Source organism: Barbus barbus (genome assembly GCF_936440315.1).
Source record: "Barbus barbus genome assembly, chromosome: 42".
NCBI lineage: Eukaryota > Metazoa > Chordata > Actinopteri > Cypriniformes > Cyprinidae > Barbus > Barbus barbus.
This window is the reverse complement of record NC_136720.1, coordinates 27,360,906-27,377,944: the sequence shown is the minus strand read 5'-3', so window position 1 is coordinate 27,377,944 and position 17,039 is coordinate 27,360,906. Positions and strand designations below refer to the sequence as shown.

At 44.2% G+C, this 17,039-nt stretch overlaps 1 protein-coding gene across 4 annotated transcripts in view; it reads left to right on the top strand.

Moving 5' to 3' along the window:
• Positions 1-16,810, top strand: part of LOC306861737 (protein PHTF2-like) — a 51,094-nt gene extending 34,284 nt beyond the window's left edge. For 2 of the 4 annotated variants that reach the window (XM_079404163.1, XM_079404164.1), the window contains 13 exons: positions 1,216-1,381; positions 1,831-1,992; positions 6,292-6,490; positions 11,698-11,871; positions 11,953-12,174; positions 12,903-13,031; positions 13,110-13,382; positions 14,753-14,884; positions 14,967-15,053; positions 15,137-15,292; positions 15,366-15,461; positions 15,534-15,659; positions 15,735-16,809. In XM_079404163.1, coding sequence (XP_079260289.1) covers positions 1,216-1,381; positions 1,831-1,992; positions 6,292-6,490; positions 11,698-11,871; positions 11,953-12,174; positions 12,903-13,031; positions 13,110-13,382; positions 14,753-14,884; positions 14,967-15,053; positions 15,137-15,292; positions 15,366-15,461; positions 15,534-15,659; positions 15,735-15,755 — 1,943 coding nt within the window. In that variant the 3' untranslated portion in view covers positions 15,756-16,809. Of the gene's footprint in view, positions 1-1,215; positions 1,382-1,830; positions 1,993-6,291; positions 6,491-11,697; positions 11,872-11,952; positions 12,175-12,902; positions 13,032-13,109; positions 13,383-14,752; positions 14,885-14,966; positions 15,054-15,136; positions 15,293-15,365; positions 15,462-15,533; positions 15,660-15,734 lie in introns of all 4 variants that reach the window. The other 2 variants (XM_079404165.1, XM_079404166.1) reach the window with 2 other exon arrangements.
• The last annotated feature ends 229 nt before the right edge of the window (positions 16,811-17,039 follow it).

Below are 17,039 nucleotides of genomic sequence, written 5' to 3'. Positions count from 1 at the left end.
TCTACTGTGTTCTGTCCGTCTGACGCGCCGGCGCTCATTCGGTATTTTAAACTTAACACAGACTGTCAGGACGGACCTTTATGCAAAAATGGAAATGCTCGCGTGAATTTGTGGCATTTATAGATAAGGATATGACCGTAAACTGAACGTTTTTGCGCTGAGGACGCACACGCATCTGTCAAAGCGCCTGACAGGGCAAGCCATTACTCTTATGCATTAACTTAAAGCTTAAAATAAAGAATTATCATGTTTTGGGCAGCTTGGATCACGTGCTTCTCCGGCAGAATCTCATTCTGTTTCCTCCACTATTTTTAGATGCATTTTGTCCATAGAAATGCATTATTCAGTGCCGTAATTTGACTAACCAGCTGAAGTTGGACGTGCACTGTGGGCAGACCCGATTAATCGATAATGAGAATCGTTGTCGATGATTTTCATAATCGATAATAATTGATTTTATCGATTAGTTGTTGCAGCCCTAGTGTGTATAATAATCCAAATTCATTTACTAAACGAAAGTAAACATATCTCTCCTTAAAATCAGCAATAATAAAATTAGGCCACGACTTGTGGGGAAGTCGTGGCCTAATGGTTAGAGAGTTGGACTCGTAATCGAAAGGTTGTGGGTTCGAGTCTCGGGCCGGCAGGGATTGTAGGTGGGGGGAGTGAATGTCCAGCGCTCTCTCCACCCTCAATACCACGACTGAGGTGCCCTTGAGCAAGACACCAAACCCCCAACTGCTCCCCGGGCGCTGCAGCATAAATGCCCACTGCTCCGGGTGTGTGTTCACGGTGTGTGTGTGTGTGTGTGTGTGTGTGTGCGCATTTGTTCACTACTCACTGCTGTGTGTGTGCACTTGGATGGGTTAAACGCAGAGCACCAATTTCGAGTATGGGTCACCATACTTGACAATACGTCACGACTTTACCGACTTTACCTTTACCATAATCCATGTTCGTCATGGCTGAAAGTGAATTAATTTGCTTTAATTTGAAGTTTAATTTAACTTATCATAGTTTGATTGAACACACGGTCTTTGGCTTCTACAGCAATCTTTATCTGCCTTTTAACAGCTGAGTTTATTTGACTGTCCTAACAATGGACATCTCTCTGATTAGCTGCACTGGATTATGTGTGTTTTAACATTGTTTTTCCTGTCCCTCATGAGTGGAGAAGTGCTGCTCCTCATGCTGTCCGTGTGTTTTGTGTTGCAGTGCTGGCGGCCGTGTTGTATTTTAGCATCTCCAGTCCTCATGGTGTCCCGGTCACCGAGGTGTTTGGCGGCATCTGGCTGATGCTGCTGTTAGGAACCGTTCACTGCCAGATCGTCTCCACACACACTCCTAAAGCCGGCGGCGGCAGCAGCGGGAAACGCCGCAGGTCAGACTCTCCTCTTCTGTGTGTGACTTTCTGCTGACTGTGTGTGAAGTTCAGCCGTCTCACTGACAGTGAAACACTACAGATGAAATCGAGGGGAAGCGTCAGAACGTCGAGATGATTCTGCTGAATTCATGAAAATCTTTCTCTTGATTTGAGGATCCAAATCAAATTCACACTTGTGACAGACATGTCTTCATTATTAAGCGATTGTCAGCATCATAAAAAGAAACGCCATTACAAGCACAATTGATCAGGCATATTCCAGAAGCATAAATAGAAATCCAAAGGATTTTTATTAACAAGCTCCAATGTAAAATAATCATTTTAGAGTTCAGTTGAATCATCTCTGCTGAGTCGGCGTCTCTTTCAGGCCTTTCGCTTCTCTTGACTTTGGGAATCAAAGTTCGCCCTATTTTAAGATTTCTGCACTTTGCTGTCTTTCGCTAAAGGAAGTTGAGGAAAGCGGCTCATTTGGACATTCATAGAGAAGGCGACGGCTCTAGCACTACCGATAACACGCAGGAGGGGGCGCCACAGGGCTCGCGGTCCGCTGGCTCACGCGGCCTCGTCGCTTTCTTCAGAGATTTCTGGCATGGTATCTTTAAAGCGGGGTGTGTATTTCTCCCTTTCTCTCATTTCCTCTTACAATCTTCTTGGCTACAACATTTCTTTCCTTGAAACCACGTCATCACGCTGCAGTGCAATTTTAAGTCTATCTTTGAGGTTCTTCACTAGATAAAGGGATTTTGTAGCCATTTTATTCCATTTGCTCCATGTTTCAATTGTTTTTCCCCCAGAAGCACAGTTTTGACTGTCTCCAGAAACCAGTTCACTTTCTACAGATTCACAATCGCCCATCAACGTTTGCTGTAGAGGACTAGAGCTGCGCTTCCACACGTCGCTTGATCAAACGCACAGCCTTCAGTACAGTGCTTCTCCAAGTATGTGGCGCGCCTGCCAGGGGGGGCGTACGAGTACTGCAGGGGGGGCGCGGGCCACCAGCAGAAAAAGAAAAGAAATAAAACAGTAAACAGCCAAAGGACGTAACTTAGAATGGGAGATGGATCGGTTTGTGAAAGGGAAAAGAAAAGCCATAGATGAAGTTGCACAGACCCAGGCAGGTGCAGGTCATTCAAAAGCTAAATGCAGAAAATATGACGAGGCATATCTGGCTCTCGGCTTCACTCACTGTGTCTACACCGGACGCTGCAGTTATCGCGTTGTGCCGCAACCGTGTACACTGGACGTGACAAAGTGACCGTTGAAATTCATTCATCATTTTGTCAGTACGTCATAAATAGAACAAGGCATCAGTTTACTGTCGGGGATTTGTCGTGTCGTGCCACGCCGCATGCAGTGTAAACAGTGTCCCTGATTATTGGGTTCTACTGTATTTGCTGCTTGTGTCCAGTGTAGATACGGTGTTAATTTAGTTGGTGAGAGGAAAGGCCTGTGTGTGTCCTATGCCTTAGCGGACAGCATCAAACCCACAAAAAAAAAAAAACGCTTGATAAATAAGTAAAATTGAATAAAAAAAATTACAGAGAGAGAATAATAATAATATTTTTCAGTGTTTCAAATGTTGCAGGTGTTTTTTTTTTTTCAACTGTAGACTTTTTAAATTAAAAAAGCATTCATTTTTCATAAAGTTATTGAAATTATTTGGTAGTCTGCTACTAAAATTTTGGAACTAAAAATTTGGAACTGAATACTAAAATTGCGCCGATGATGGCAGCTATTGTGCGTTGCTCTTCAGTGTTCGTATTGCTTTTGTTTGTTTTTCCTGATTTTTGTTTTTCAAATAAGATCAGTTTTACCAGGGATGATCTGCTGAACATTCGGCAGAACACACCACAAAATCTTCTACCGGTTTTTGATTTTTCGGACGTTTTGCTGGACATTGTAGTTGGTGGAGCCGTAGCTCTGGTCAAACGCAACAGGAGGAGGCGCAGACGGGGAAAGCGAGCCGGCACGCTCGTGAAACTTCGTCAGCGCGGATTTAGAACGGCGTTACCTAGCGTCCATTTGTCGAATCTCCGCTCTCTACCCAACAAAACGGACGAACTCCTTCTACTCTCCCGGACAAACAAGGACTTTTCTAACTCTGCTGCTCTGTGTTTCACGGAAACCTGGCTGAATTGCGACATACAGGACAGCGCGATTCATCTGCCTAATTACCAGCTGATCAGAGCAGATCGGGACACAGAATCAACGGGGAAATCGCGCGGCGGCGGGACATGCTTTTACATCAATGAGAGGTGGTGTACAGATGTAACTGTGTTAAAGAAGATGTGCTGTTCAGATCTAGATTAACTGCAAGCCGTTCTATTCGCCGCAGGAGTTCTGCTCGTTCATTCGTGAGTGTCTACATTCCACCGCAAGCGCACGTGAGCACAGCTTTACAGAAACTCGCTGATCTGATCACAGAGAGTGAACAACAACACCCGGACTCTGTTTTAATCATTCTCGGGGACTTTAATAAAGCAAATCTCTCCCGTGAACTGCCACAACAATAAAGGACGCATATCACTCTGTTCCACGAGCAGCTTTAGGACTCTCTGATCACTGTTTGGTTCATCTTATTCCATCCTACAGGCAGAAACTTAAGTCTTCGAAGCCTGTATTAAGATCTGTTAAAAGATGGACTAACGAAACAGAGCGGGATTTACAAGCCTGTTTCGACCTGACTGATTGGTCTGTTTTTGAAGCCGCTGCCATCGATCTGGACGAGATCACAGAGACTGTAACATCTTATATCAGTTTCTGTGAGGAAATGTGCATTCCTACCAGGACTCATCTATTCTACAACAATGACAAACCATGGTTCACTGCCAAACTCAGACAGCTCCGTCAGGCCAAAGAAGATGCTCACAGAAAGGGGGATAAAGTCTTGTACAAACAGGCCAAATACACACTGGAAAAGGAGATCAGAGTGGCAAAGAGGAATTATTCTGACAAGCTCAGGAAAAAATTATCTTCCAGTGATCCTGCTTCAGTGTGGATAGGATTGAAGGACATCACCAGTTACAAGACACCATCCCCCAGCACTCTGGAGAATCAACACCTGGCAGACGACTTAAACGAGTTCTTTTGTCGTTTTGAACGATCACCCCACACCCGCCCAGAACACCCCTCCACACAACCATTCACACCTCCAGCAACCCCTCTCTCCCCCACACCTACGATTCAAATCAGCGAAGACGATGTGTGCCAGGTCTTCAGGAAAAACAAAAGAAGGAAAGCACCAGGCCCAGACGGTGTGTCACCAGCCTGTCTAAAAACCTGTGCTGATCAGCTGGCCCCCATCTTCACACAGATCTTCAACAGATCACTGGAGCTGTGTGAAGTCCCCTCATGCTTCAAACGCGCCACCATCATCCCCGTCCCAAAGAAACCCAAAATTACTGGACTTAATGACTACAGACCTGTGGCCCTAACGTCTGTAGCCATGAAATCATTCCAAAGACTGGTTTTGGCTCATCTGAAGGACATCACTGGACCCTTACTGGACCCCCTGCAGTTTGCCTACAGAGCAAACAGGTCTGTGGATGATGCAGTCAACATGGGACTGCACTTCATCCTGCAGCATCTGGACAGACCAGGGACTTATGTGAGGATCCTGTTTGTGGAATTCAGCTCTGCTTTTAACACCATTATCCCGGAAACCCTTCAAAATAAACTAACTCAGCTCTCCGTCCCCACCTCCGTCTGCCAGTGGATCAACAGCTTCCTGACAGACAGACAGCAGTTAGTAAAGCTTGGTAAATTCACATCCAGCACTCGTACCATCAGCACTGGAGCTCCTCAGGGCTGCGTACTCTCCCCACTGCTCTTCTCCCTCTACACCAACGACTGCACATCTAAAGACCCCTCTGTCAAGCTCCTGAAGTTCGCAGACGACACCGCACTGATTGGCCTCATCCAGGACGGTGACGAGTCTGTTTACAGACAGGAAGTTGAGCAGCTGGCTGTCTGGTGCAGTCTCAACAACCTGGAGCTTAACACGCTCAAAACTGTGGAGATGATCGTGGACTTCAGGAGAAACCCCCCTGCTCTCCCCCCACTCACCATCATGAACAGCACTGTGACTGCAGTGGAGTCATTCAGATTCCTGGGCACCACCATCTCTCAGGACCTGAAGTGGGACATTCACATTGACTCCATTGTCAGGAAGGCCCAGCAGAGGATGTACTTTCTTCGCCAGCTGAGGAAGTTCAACCTGCCACAGGACTTGCTGAAACAGTTCTACTCTGCTATCATTGAATCCATCCTCTGCACTTCAATAACTGTCTGGTTCAGCTCAGCTACCAAATCTGACCTCAGAAGACTACGGAGGGTAGTCCGGACTGCTGAGTGAATCATTGGTACAACCCTCCCCACTCTCCAAGAACTGTACTCATCCAGAGTGAGCAAAAGGGCTGGTAAAATCACTCTGGACCCCTCACATCCAGCACACTCCCTCTTTGAACTGTTACCATCTGGTCGACGCTACAGAGCTCTGAGCACCAGAATGACCAGACACAGGAACAGTTTCTTCCCTCAGTCAATCCATCTCATGAACACTCAATAAATAAACGTAGAACACACAACTAATACATTATCCATTCACCACACTCGCCTATATTATATATTATATATTGTGTATTTTTTTTTTTTTTTTTGCTGCTTTGTACATTGGTTATTGGCTATTTCTTGTTATTTTGTTTTATTACCTGTGTCCTGTCCTGTTACTGTCTTTCTGTTGCACTGTGGAGCTTCTGTCACTACAACAAATTCCTTGTATGTGTAAACATACCTGGCCAATAAAGCTCATTCTGATTCTGAGGTTGGAAGAGGAAGAGGGTAGGGGCGCCAGATTTTTGGTTTGAGAACCACTGCTTTAGTAGCTCTTTTCCTTGCTGTCCCATCAGGTCTAAAAAGTCCAAGCTGTCCATCGATAAGTTTACAGAGACGGACAATGGATACGTGTCTCTGGACGGCCGCATCACCAGCAAAAGCAGCGAGGAGGGTTTACAGCTGCATGAGCCTCACTGTGACCTGCTGCGCTCCGAGACACACTGGAGCCTCCAGCACAGCAGACACCAGCTGATCCTGCCGCCCACGGGCAAGGTACACACACACACACACACACACTCACACGGACATGCTAGGGGTGGGCGATATGGGAAAAATATTTTTTTTAAATATCATGATTCACGATTTTATCACAATTCTTTGTCATGTTGGATTTACTATTTTGGTTTTACAAGTTGTCTGAGCATTACAGCCAAACTAGAAACACAAAGATGCACGGCAGATATTTAGGCCAAAGTGGGCGAAGATAAAAATCTGTGTCATCATTTTATCTTTCTTATTAAAAAATAAGAACAAAGATACACATTACAAATACACATAATATACAAATAAAACAAACGGTGCTTTATTTTCAGGTACAATAGGTGTATTTAGCAGAGCATTCAATGACATTGAATGAACAAATATAAAAATAAAGTGTGACACACACTCACACACGCACACAGACTCACGGACACGCACAAAGACACTCAAACACACACAAGCACACAGACACACACTCACACGCACACAGACACATACTCACACGCACACAGACACACACTCACACACACACTCACACGGACATGCACACAGACACACACTCACACACACACTCACACACACACTCACACGGACATGCACACAGACACACTCACACGGACACACTCACACGGACACAGACACATACTCACACGCACACAGACTCACACACTCACACACACTCACACGGACACGCACACAGACTCACACACTCACACACACACAGACATACACGCACACAGACACATACTCACACGCACACACTGACACGCACACAGACACACACTCACACACACACTCACACGGACATGCACACAGACACACACTCACACACACACTCACACGGACACGCACACAGACATACACACACGCACACAGACACACTCACACGGACACGCAAACAGACACACACTCACACGCACACAGACACACACTCACTCACACACACACACGCACACAGACACATACTCACACGCACACAGACACACACGCACATAGACACACACACTCACACACGCACACAGACACACACTCACACACACACTCACACGGACACGCACACAGACACACACTCACACGCACACAGACACACTCACACGGACACGCAAACAGACACACACACACACTCACACGCACACAGACACACTCACACGGACACTCACACGCACACAGACACATACTCACACGCACACAGACTCACACACTCACACGGACACGCACACAGACTCACACACTCACACGGACACGCACACAGACTCACACACTTACACACGCACACAGACTCACGGACACGCACAAAGACACTCAAACACACACAAGCACACAGACTCACACGGACACGCACACACACACACACGCGCACACAGACACACTCACACACTCAAACACATACTCACACACACACACACACACAGACACATACTCACACACACACAGACACGCACACAGACACATACTCACACACACGCACACACACACATACTCACACACACACACACACAGACACATACTCGCGCACACACACACACACACACACACACAGACACATACTCACACACACACAGACACACACACACAGACACATACTCACACACAGACACATACTCACACACACAGACACATACTCACACGCACACACTCACACACGCACACAGACACATACTCACACAGACACATACTCACACACACACACATGCACACAGACACATACACACAGACACACAGACACACACTCACACACGCACACAGACACATACTCACACACACACATGCACACAGACACATACACACAGACACACACACTCACACACACACACACACACACACACAGACACACTCACACCAAGGTTATTATAGTTCCAAATTTTTTAATTCGTTTTATTTTAATATCGTTTTCAAATTTTCTATAGAATTCAGTTTAGTTTTTATTAGTTTCATTAATATTTTTGTTAGTTTTAGTTTAGTTTTTATTTTGTGAACATTTTTTAGTTTTTATATAGTTTAGTTTCAGTTTTAATTAAAGTTTAGCAGAATCAACAGATCACTTCCAGAGCGCAGGTCAAAGAAAGATGTAGGCGTAATTTAACCTTATAGTGAGGCAAACGGTTAGAGATACCAAATGAACCCATGCTGAGATTGGTTAGATGGTAAAAGTATACACCAAAGAAAGCAGTCAAGCCTTTTTACTACATAAATCTATGCAAGTTGTGCTTAATGTCATATCTAATGGTGTGTTGAAATATTTAATATAAAAATAAATGTAGCCTAATTTGGTTACCGTATATTAGATGTCTTTTTTCTTATTTAACCATAATCATGATATTGTAAATGTCGTGTCTTCCTCACTTTTCCGTGAACAGCCGCGCATAAATCATAACTGGGACTAATGAAATTCAGTAATAACGGCAATCGTATTTAACAGTAAAGGTTCATATTTGAATATATTCTTTTCTTTATTTATGAAGAATTATTAGCGTGTGCATGATGTGATATAGCCCATGCATATTTGTTTGAAAGCCTGGCAGAGTGATGCTAGGCCAAAGTTTTGTATTGTTTACAGAAAGGACGCGCGTTCTCGTTTTTTTCTGTTAATTATCACGTTGCTCTGCGTGTCTGTTTTTCTTCAAAGCACCCACTTAGAATGCCTAATGTTGGTTTGATTGCTTGTGTTACATGAGAAAATTAATAAGTTTTCCTACCTGATGTTGTAGATTAATGCGTGTGCGGTTCAGGTCTTTGTCAAACGGTTCTGGTCTGGTACAGAATTAAATGAGTGCTGCTGTGGGATAACGGGTCGGGTGTTGTGTTAAGTACTGCTGGTGCACGTTTACCTAACAGGACTCTGCTTCATCAGCTTTGCGTCTCTCTCCGTCAGATAACACCATGTGCGTGATGCGCCATTTACAGGTCTTTTCCTAAACTGTCACACAGCTCATATTTTTCCGCCATGGGGAAAGAATGTAATAATTACAAAAATGATTATTTATTTTTGTTCATTATTATTTTATTTCAGTTTACGGAAAAAATGTATCAATCGTTTTCGTCAGAAGCCCTATTCAGACGGTAATTGTTTCTCAGGGATTTTCTTGAGTGATTTTCAACATTTTCAGGGGGTAGTTGGTGATTTTAATGCCATCCGAATCCAAGATGTCTGTGTTTTTCTCTCACCTCCCCCGTAAAAATCCCAGACCAAATTACCTACTGTTTTTTGACAAACACAAGGTCGTGTGGTCATTTAATTGCCGTCCGAATCCACATCTCTGAGTTTACATGAAAAAATTTATTAAAAATTAATTGTTTAAAGCCTTTTTGAGCACTCCCGAACACCGTAACGTTGTACTTCAGTGTAATTTGCATACATATTTATTTCTGAAATGCTGGAAAGAGGATGAGCCCCGGGGACATATCCCCAGTGAAGACCTCGACTTAAATACAATAAAACTAAAAAGAAAAGAACTAAAAATATAATAAAACACCTAACTACATAATACTATTATTGTTAGAAATTGCAACAATATAAAATAGAAATAAATACATTTAAAATTTTAATTAAAAACAATAAACACTAATCTCCTGGTCAGAGGAGAACTGCCCGACTGAGTCTGGTTTCTCCCAAGGGTTTCTCTCCATTCTGTCTCAGAGAGAGCTTTGGTTCCTTGCCGCTGTCGTCTCTGGTTTGCTCAGTTAGGGACACTTAATTTCTAGCGATTATCATCAATTTGATTTCACAGATACTATTTAAACTAAACTGATCTAGACAATGACATCTCTGAACTCAATAATGAAATGCCTTTAACTGAAAATTGAGTGTTTAATCTTATTATTATACATTACTGACACTCTATCCTCCAATCTGATACTGTTAAGTGCTTTGACACAATCTGTACTGTAAAAAGAACTAAATAAAGCTGACTTGACTATTTAAAAGAATACTTCATAACTGCTCCACCACAGCGACTGGGAGCAGAAAGAGAAGAAAAGGTCTTTATTATGTGGGAAGTCGTGGCCTAATGGTTAGAGAGTTGGACTCGTGATCCAAAGGTTGTGGGTTCGAGTCTCGGGCCGGCAGGGATTGTAGGTGGGGGGAGTGAATGTCCAGCACTCTCTCCACCCTCAATACCACGACTGAGGTGCCCTTGAGCAAGACACCGAACCCCCAACTGCTCCCCGGGCGCCGCAGCATAAATGCCCACTGCTCCGGGTGTGTGTTCATGGTGTGTGTGTGTGTGTTCACTGCTGTGTGTGTGTGTGTGTGTGTGTGTGTGTGTTCACTGCTGTATGTGTGTGTGTGTGTGTTCACTGCTGTGTGTGTGTGTTCACTGCTGTGTGTGTGTGTGTGTGTGTGTGTGTGTTCACTGCTGTATGTGTGTGTGTGTGTGTTCACTGCTGTGTGTGTGTGTTCACTGCTGTGTGTGTGTGTGTTCACTGCTGTGTGTGTGTGTGTGTGTTCACTGCTGTGTGTGTGTGTGTGTGTGTGTGTGTGTTCACTGCTGTGTGTGTGTGTGTGTGTGTGTTCACTGCTGTGTGTGTGTGTGTGTGTGTGTGTGTGTGTTCACTGCTGTGAGTGTGTGTTCACTGCTGTGTGTGTGTGTTCACTGCTGTGTGTGTGTGTGTGTGTGTGTGTGTGTGTGTGTGTGTTCACTGCTGTGTGTGTGCACGTTGGATGGGTTAAATGCAGAGCACGAATTCCGAGTATGGGTCACCACACTTGGCTGAATGTCACTTCACTTCAGCAGCAATTATGCAATACAATTTTAAAATGTGTATTATAAACATATTGCGTATAATTATACACAAGCATAGCACGTCTATTTTCCTATTTTTAAAAACGAGATTTAAATCAAATAATAAATAGGATTATGTATTATAAAATATGCTTGGAATAATAAGAATACATTTTACATAAGCATTTTAAAATATATTTTACACAATAAGAATATTTAATTTTATTTACGGCAGACAATCATGTGACTGGCCACGTGGTTTGCAGGATCACAGAACTCGCTCCTCCACTGAATCCATCTGAATCCACGAGTTTTATCACTGAGGTGATATGTAAATTTATTTTTACAGACGTCCATATGAGAAACAATTATCGTCCGAATCAGGCTATAGTTTTAGTTTTTGTTTACGAAAATAACCTTGACACACTCTCACATGGACACACACAGACACACACACACATGTGGAGCCGTGACTGACGTGTGTTTTATGCGTGTCAGTGTCTGTCTGAGGCTGCGGTTCCTCGCGGGGTGGAGAACATGTCAGATGAGGCGTCCAGTGAAGAAGACCCAGAGAACTACAGCACCCTCCGCAGGGGAGCGGAGCGCAAGAACAGCGACTGCACGCTGCGCAACAGAAAAGTGCACCACTATAAGAAGCATTACACTGCTGAGGTAACACACACACACACACACACACACACACACACACACACACGATCAGGGCTTCAGACTTCATGTATGGTTTGTTCTCAGGAGACGCTGAAGTCGGGCACCAGCTGCAGCTCGCGGTGCTCCAGCTCGCGGACGCAGGACTCTGAGAGTGCACGGCACGAGTCTGAGACCGAGGATGTTCTGTGGGAGGACTTCCTGCACAGCGCCGAGTGCCGCTCGTCCTGCACCAGCGAAACAGATGCTGACGGATCCGCCGTCTGCTCCGCCTCCAAGAAAGAGTTCAGAGACGACCCGTTTCATCAGGTGCGTCACAGATCCGGAGCTCATGCCTCGTTGGTTCAGATTTGTGGTGCTGGGGCCAGTTGTTCAACAGTAATCTGATCAGATTTTGGCCATCGGATTGGATCAAATCTTTATAATGAATTCAAGAAAAAAAAAAAAAAGGATTCTGAATGCGGATTAGGATACGGGATTGGGATACTTTTGATCCAAAAAAAAACTGGATTATTCTGATCCCAGCAGGAGAGTGGATTTCAGGAACAAATATGTAATAAAACTTTAAAACTGGCCCAAAAAATACAGTGTTTGTAACATAATATACCCCCAAATAGCTGTCAATAATCAAACAAAAATATATTTAATTTTTAAACAAAAATTTTATCACTGATTGTAAAGAAGTAGTTATTTGTGTAAATGCGATGCAAAATCAGAATCCAAAACACTGGCATTTCCCCCATCATCATGTCCCTTTAGGGGCTCCGTAGAGCACTAGTAATCCAGATTTGGAAATCTGAAAAAGTGTGTATCTGGATCAGGGTGATCCAATACAATTTTGCTTTGAAAAACCGGCACAAAAGTAAGACGGGTTTCCTGATCCTGGATAGCAAAACATGAGATTCACAAATCCAGATCATTCTGATCCAGATTAAACTTTTTGAACCACTGGCCCCTGGAGTTTTGTTGCAGTAGGTGTATATAAATGATGTGTGTGTGTGTGTGTGTGTGTGTGTGTGGCTCTGCTGCTGGTGAAGGGTCACGTGCCATGGCTCCACAGCTCCAATCCGGGCCTGGAGCGCGTCAGCGCCATCGTGTGGGAAGGAAACGAATGCAAGAAAGCAGACATGTCTGTGCTGGAAATCAGCGGCATGATAATGAACAGGGTGAGTGTGAATCAGAGGAAGGAATGCAGTGAACTGATAAACACTGAACATCTCGTGACCACATGATCTCGCCCGCAGGTCAATCTCTACACTCCAGGGATCGGCTATCAGATCTTTGGGAATCTGGTGTCTGTGACGCTGGGTTTGACTCCGTTTGCGTTCAGATTGTTCCAGCACAAAGAGCCGGAGCAGCTGGCATCTCTGTCGGCCGGCGAGCTGGTGTCTGTGGCCTTCGGCTCGTCCGCAGACGCTCTGGTGATGGCCATGGTGAGCTTGAGCTTCGTGGTGCGCGTCTGTCTCATCTGGCTCTTCTTCTTCTTGCTTAGCGTCGCTGAGAGGACATACAAGCAGGTGAGTGTGGCGTCAGCATCCGATACACACTGAACCCGGAGCGTCCCGAGCACATCTCAGCATCTGACTAGGGCTGTGCGATTTGGGGAAAAATATCAAATTGCGATTTTTATTAATTTTTTTTGACAGATTGCGATTTGCGATTCGATTTGCGATTTTAAATTTGCAAAGTCAATCTTCAGCTCAGTATTGTCAATAATGTGCAGCACAGCATGAGTATCGTTACCCTGCTGAAAAAAACACACAAAACAATAGAAACCATCAGAAATTCTTATAGTTTCCATTAAAAACTTTTTGTTTTGGGCATTATTCCAATAGAAATTACTGTTGTTCTATTGATTTCCATCTAGATTACATCCCTCCAATAGAATGCATCAAATACCAGCAGACACCATTATAGTTTACATTAAAACCAGTACAGTTCCCATCATAACCCTTAAATACATTACAGTTTCTATTGTGTTTTGGGAGGGGGTCTACTGGTTTTGTTTGTGTTTCCTGCAGGGAAGATTATAATGGTATTACTACTTTTACAGAATTACTGAATTTCACAGGAAAGATTTGTTTATTTTTTATAAAGAACTGTATTTCTTTAGTCAATTATTAAAGTATTACATGTTACACGGGCTGATTTATAAATTTTTAAGTATTTGTTTTTTTAGAACAAGTGGGAAATGTGCTGAATGCTTCATTTCAACCAAGTGAAATTGGCAAGCAGTTAGACTTAATTTACATTCGTTTTAAACGCGGAGCCAGGCGCGAGTGGACACAGGTTGCGCGCGTGCGTCAGGCCTCGTCCATATCGCCAGATGCGCTCGTGAGAGACTTGCGGAGCAGAACCGGGCGCGAGACCGCGAGTATAAAAGAGCATCACGAGACAGGCTGCGTGTAAACGGCTCGTCCGTGAGACTCATCAGATGCATTCAGAGACACGGGCTGTGTGTGCGGTCTTCTGAATTAGCGAACAAACTTATTTCAAATTAATCTGTTGGGGGGATAAAATGTGTAAGATAACGTTCATGTAGCCTACAGCTCTTGCAAATGACCTTTTTTGTTCGTTGTCTGTCATTTCGAAGCTGAAGTTACATACGTTTTTCTTTAGTTTTAATTTGCCTAAGTTTCGACCTGACCCTTTTTAAACGGTGGGTGTTTACGCAGTTGGCTAGAGCAGTGCTGATCGGGGAGAACGGAGGTGCGCTCACGCTGTTGTTAGGAAGACCGTCACTCAAGGCTGGCAGTCCTGCATATGATCTGGAACACAGTAATATCGCGTCCACATCGCAGGCTGTACGATTAGCTAATCACAACGTCTCAAATCATGATTTTGATTAATCGCACAGCCCTACATCTGACTGATCCTGGTTTTTCAGCGGCTGCTGTTCGCGAAGTTGTTTGGTCACTTGACGTCGGCGCGAAGAGCCAGAAAATCAGAAGTCCCTCATTTCCGGCTGAAGAAGGTGCAGAACATTAAGATGTGGCTGTCGCTGCGCTCTTACCTGAAGGTACGGAAGCTGATTGAGCTCTCAGTTTTGTCCTTTATGAGACGTGATGCTGTTGCTAACACTGTCCCGTCTCTGTCTGCAGCGTCGAGGGCCTCAGCGCTCGGTGGACGTGATCATCTCCTCTGCGTTTCTGCTCACGCTCTCGGTGGTGTTCATCTGCTGCGCTCAGGTCAGTCGCTGGATGAACTCCGTGTGTTTCTCTCGTGACTAGCGTGTTTTATTCCGGTGTTGATGGCAGTGTTTCTCCTGCAGCTGCTTCACGTGCACGAGACGTTTCTGGAGTTTCACTATAACTGGGAGCTGGTGATCTGGTGCGCGTCGCTGTCGCTGTATCTGCTGCGATTCGTCACGCTGGGCTCAGAAACCAGCAAGAAATACAGCAACACCTCCATCTTACTCACAGAACAGGTAGAAACACACAAACAAGATATTTTAAAGACACAATCATCCCAGAGTCTCATCTGATGTGTTTCTGTTTCAGATTAACTTGTACTTGAAAATGGAAAAGAAACCAAATAAGAAAGAAGAACTCACTCTGGTCAACAACGTCCTCAAACTGGCCACCAAATTACTGAAGGTATCAGAAAACACACACACACGATCGAAGCCAGACACTGAAGCGAGCGCTGACCGTGTCTCTGTCCCGCAGGAGTTGGATGCTCCGTTTCGTCTGTACGGTCTGACCATGAATCCTCTGCTGTACAACATCACTCAGGTGGTGATTCTGTCGGCCGTGTCGGGGGTCATCAGCGACCTGCTGGGCTTCAACCTGAAGGTCAGAATCACTGGATGTCTGTGAATCTCTTATATTGTTGGTGCTATGTTCACAGTTTGTGTGTTTGGTTCACAGCTGTGGAAGATCAAATCATGACGGTGAAGCTGCAGTGGGTTCTGCTTCCCGAGGCGCCGCTGCGTCTCAAACACACGGTGGCGCTGTCTCCCCTCCACAGGGGCTTCCTGACAATGAACTCTTGACCTGTTGTTCGGTCATATCAGAGTGCTTGTGCAATTCAGCTATTTATTTGACCCTTTCAGTGTTTTTTTTTTATTCTGAAGTATTCGTTTTAGCTGTTACAATTGTTTTAAGTATTATTTTAGCTCATGATGTGACGTTCTCATAGGAAAGATAATCCAGCGCAGTCTGATCTGCGAGTTACAGAAACCAACAGAAAAGCCCCATGACGTGATGATCTTTGTGGGACGGATGAAACTGACACACACACACACACACACACACAACTGAAACTGCCGTTCTTACACGCGTGTGAGTTTCCTCAGCTGATCTGCAGTTTTTCAGCTTTCTTTTTAATCTCAGCAATAAGTGTCAGTGAGTTCAGATGAGCATTAATGCATCTGATCACACACTGATTCAGGCGCTTCACGTGTCGTCTGTGACACACACACACTCTCCGTCGGTCTGTAAACACACGTGTGTCAGTTAGGAAAGCTTCAAAATGTGCACTTTAAAGCAGAAAACGTTACATGTTTCAGTCATATTACAGTCCGAGTCAACGGGTCAGTTTTGTACGTGACAGGACAGACGGCGTAACGACCAAAGTGTTTTTCTTTTTCCTTTGAATGTTTTTTGCTGGAGATGAATGTATTCGACTCTCTGAACTCTGCTTTGTAAAGGTGACTGACAGTTATTTCTTTTTGTTGTGATCTTGTTTTTGTCTGTTTGGAGTTTGATTCATATAGATTTATATTTCTGTTCATGGAGGAAAAATGTTCTGTTACAAAGAAACACTATTTAAGGAAAAAGAAATGGAGAAACAATGAAACAATGTCTTTTCAGAGAGAATCTTGTGTTTCTAGTTTCTGTATATGAGTGTCAGACGTTTCTTTTCTCAGATGAAGGTACGGCCAGCTTCACGAGACTTGTGCTGGTGTCACACTGTACAAAATAAATCTCTCATGAAAAGTGTTTGTGGCGCTCAAACTTCTTTAGCTGATCAGGTGCATCAGCCATCTGTTAACTAACCTATGAACTAACCAGGTATGCGCTGTGATCCAGATCAATGGGTAGTGCACTAAAATTTCAAATTTGTCAAATAATTTGACTTTTTTTTCTTTCCCATTTTAAACACTTTCCACAAAAAAACAGTTTACTGAAGTAGACCTGCTGTGCGCGATGGCTTATAAAACTGCACGTGTA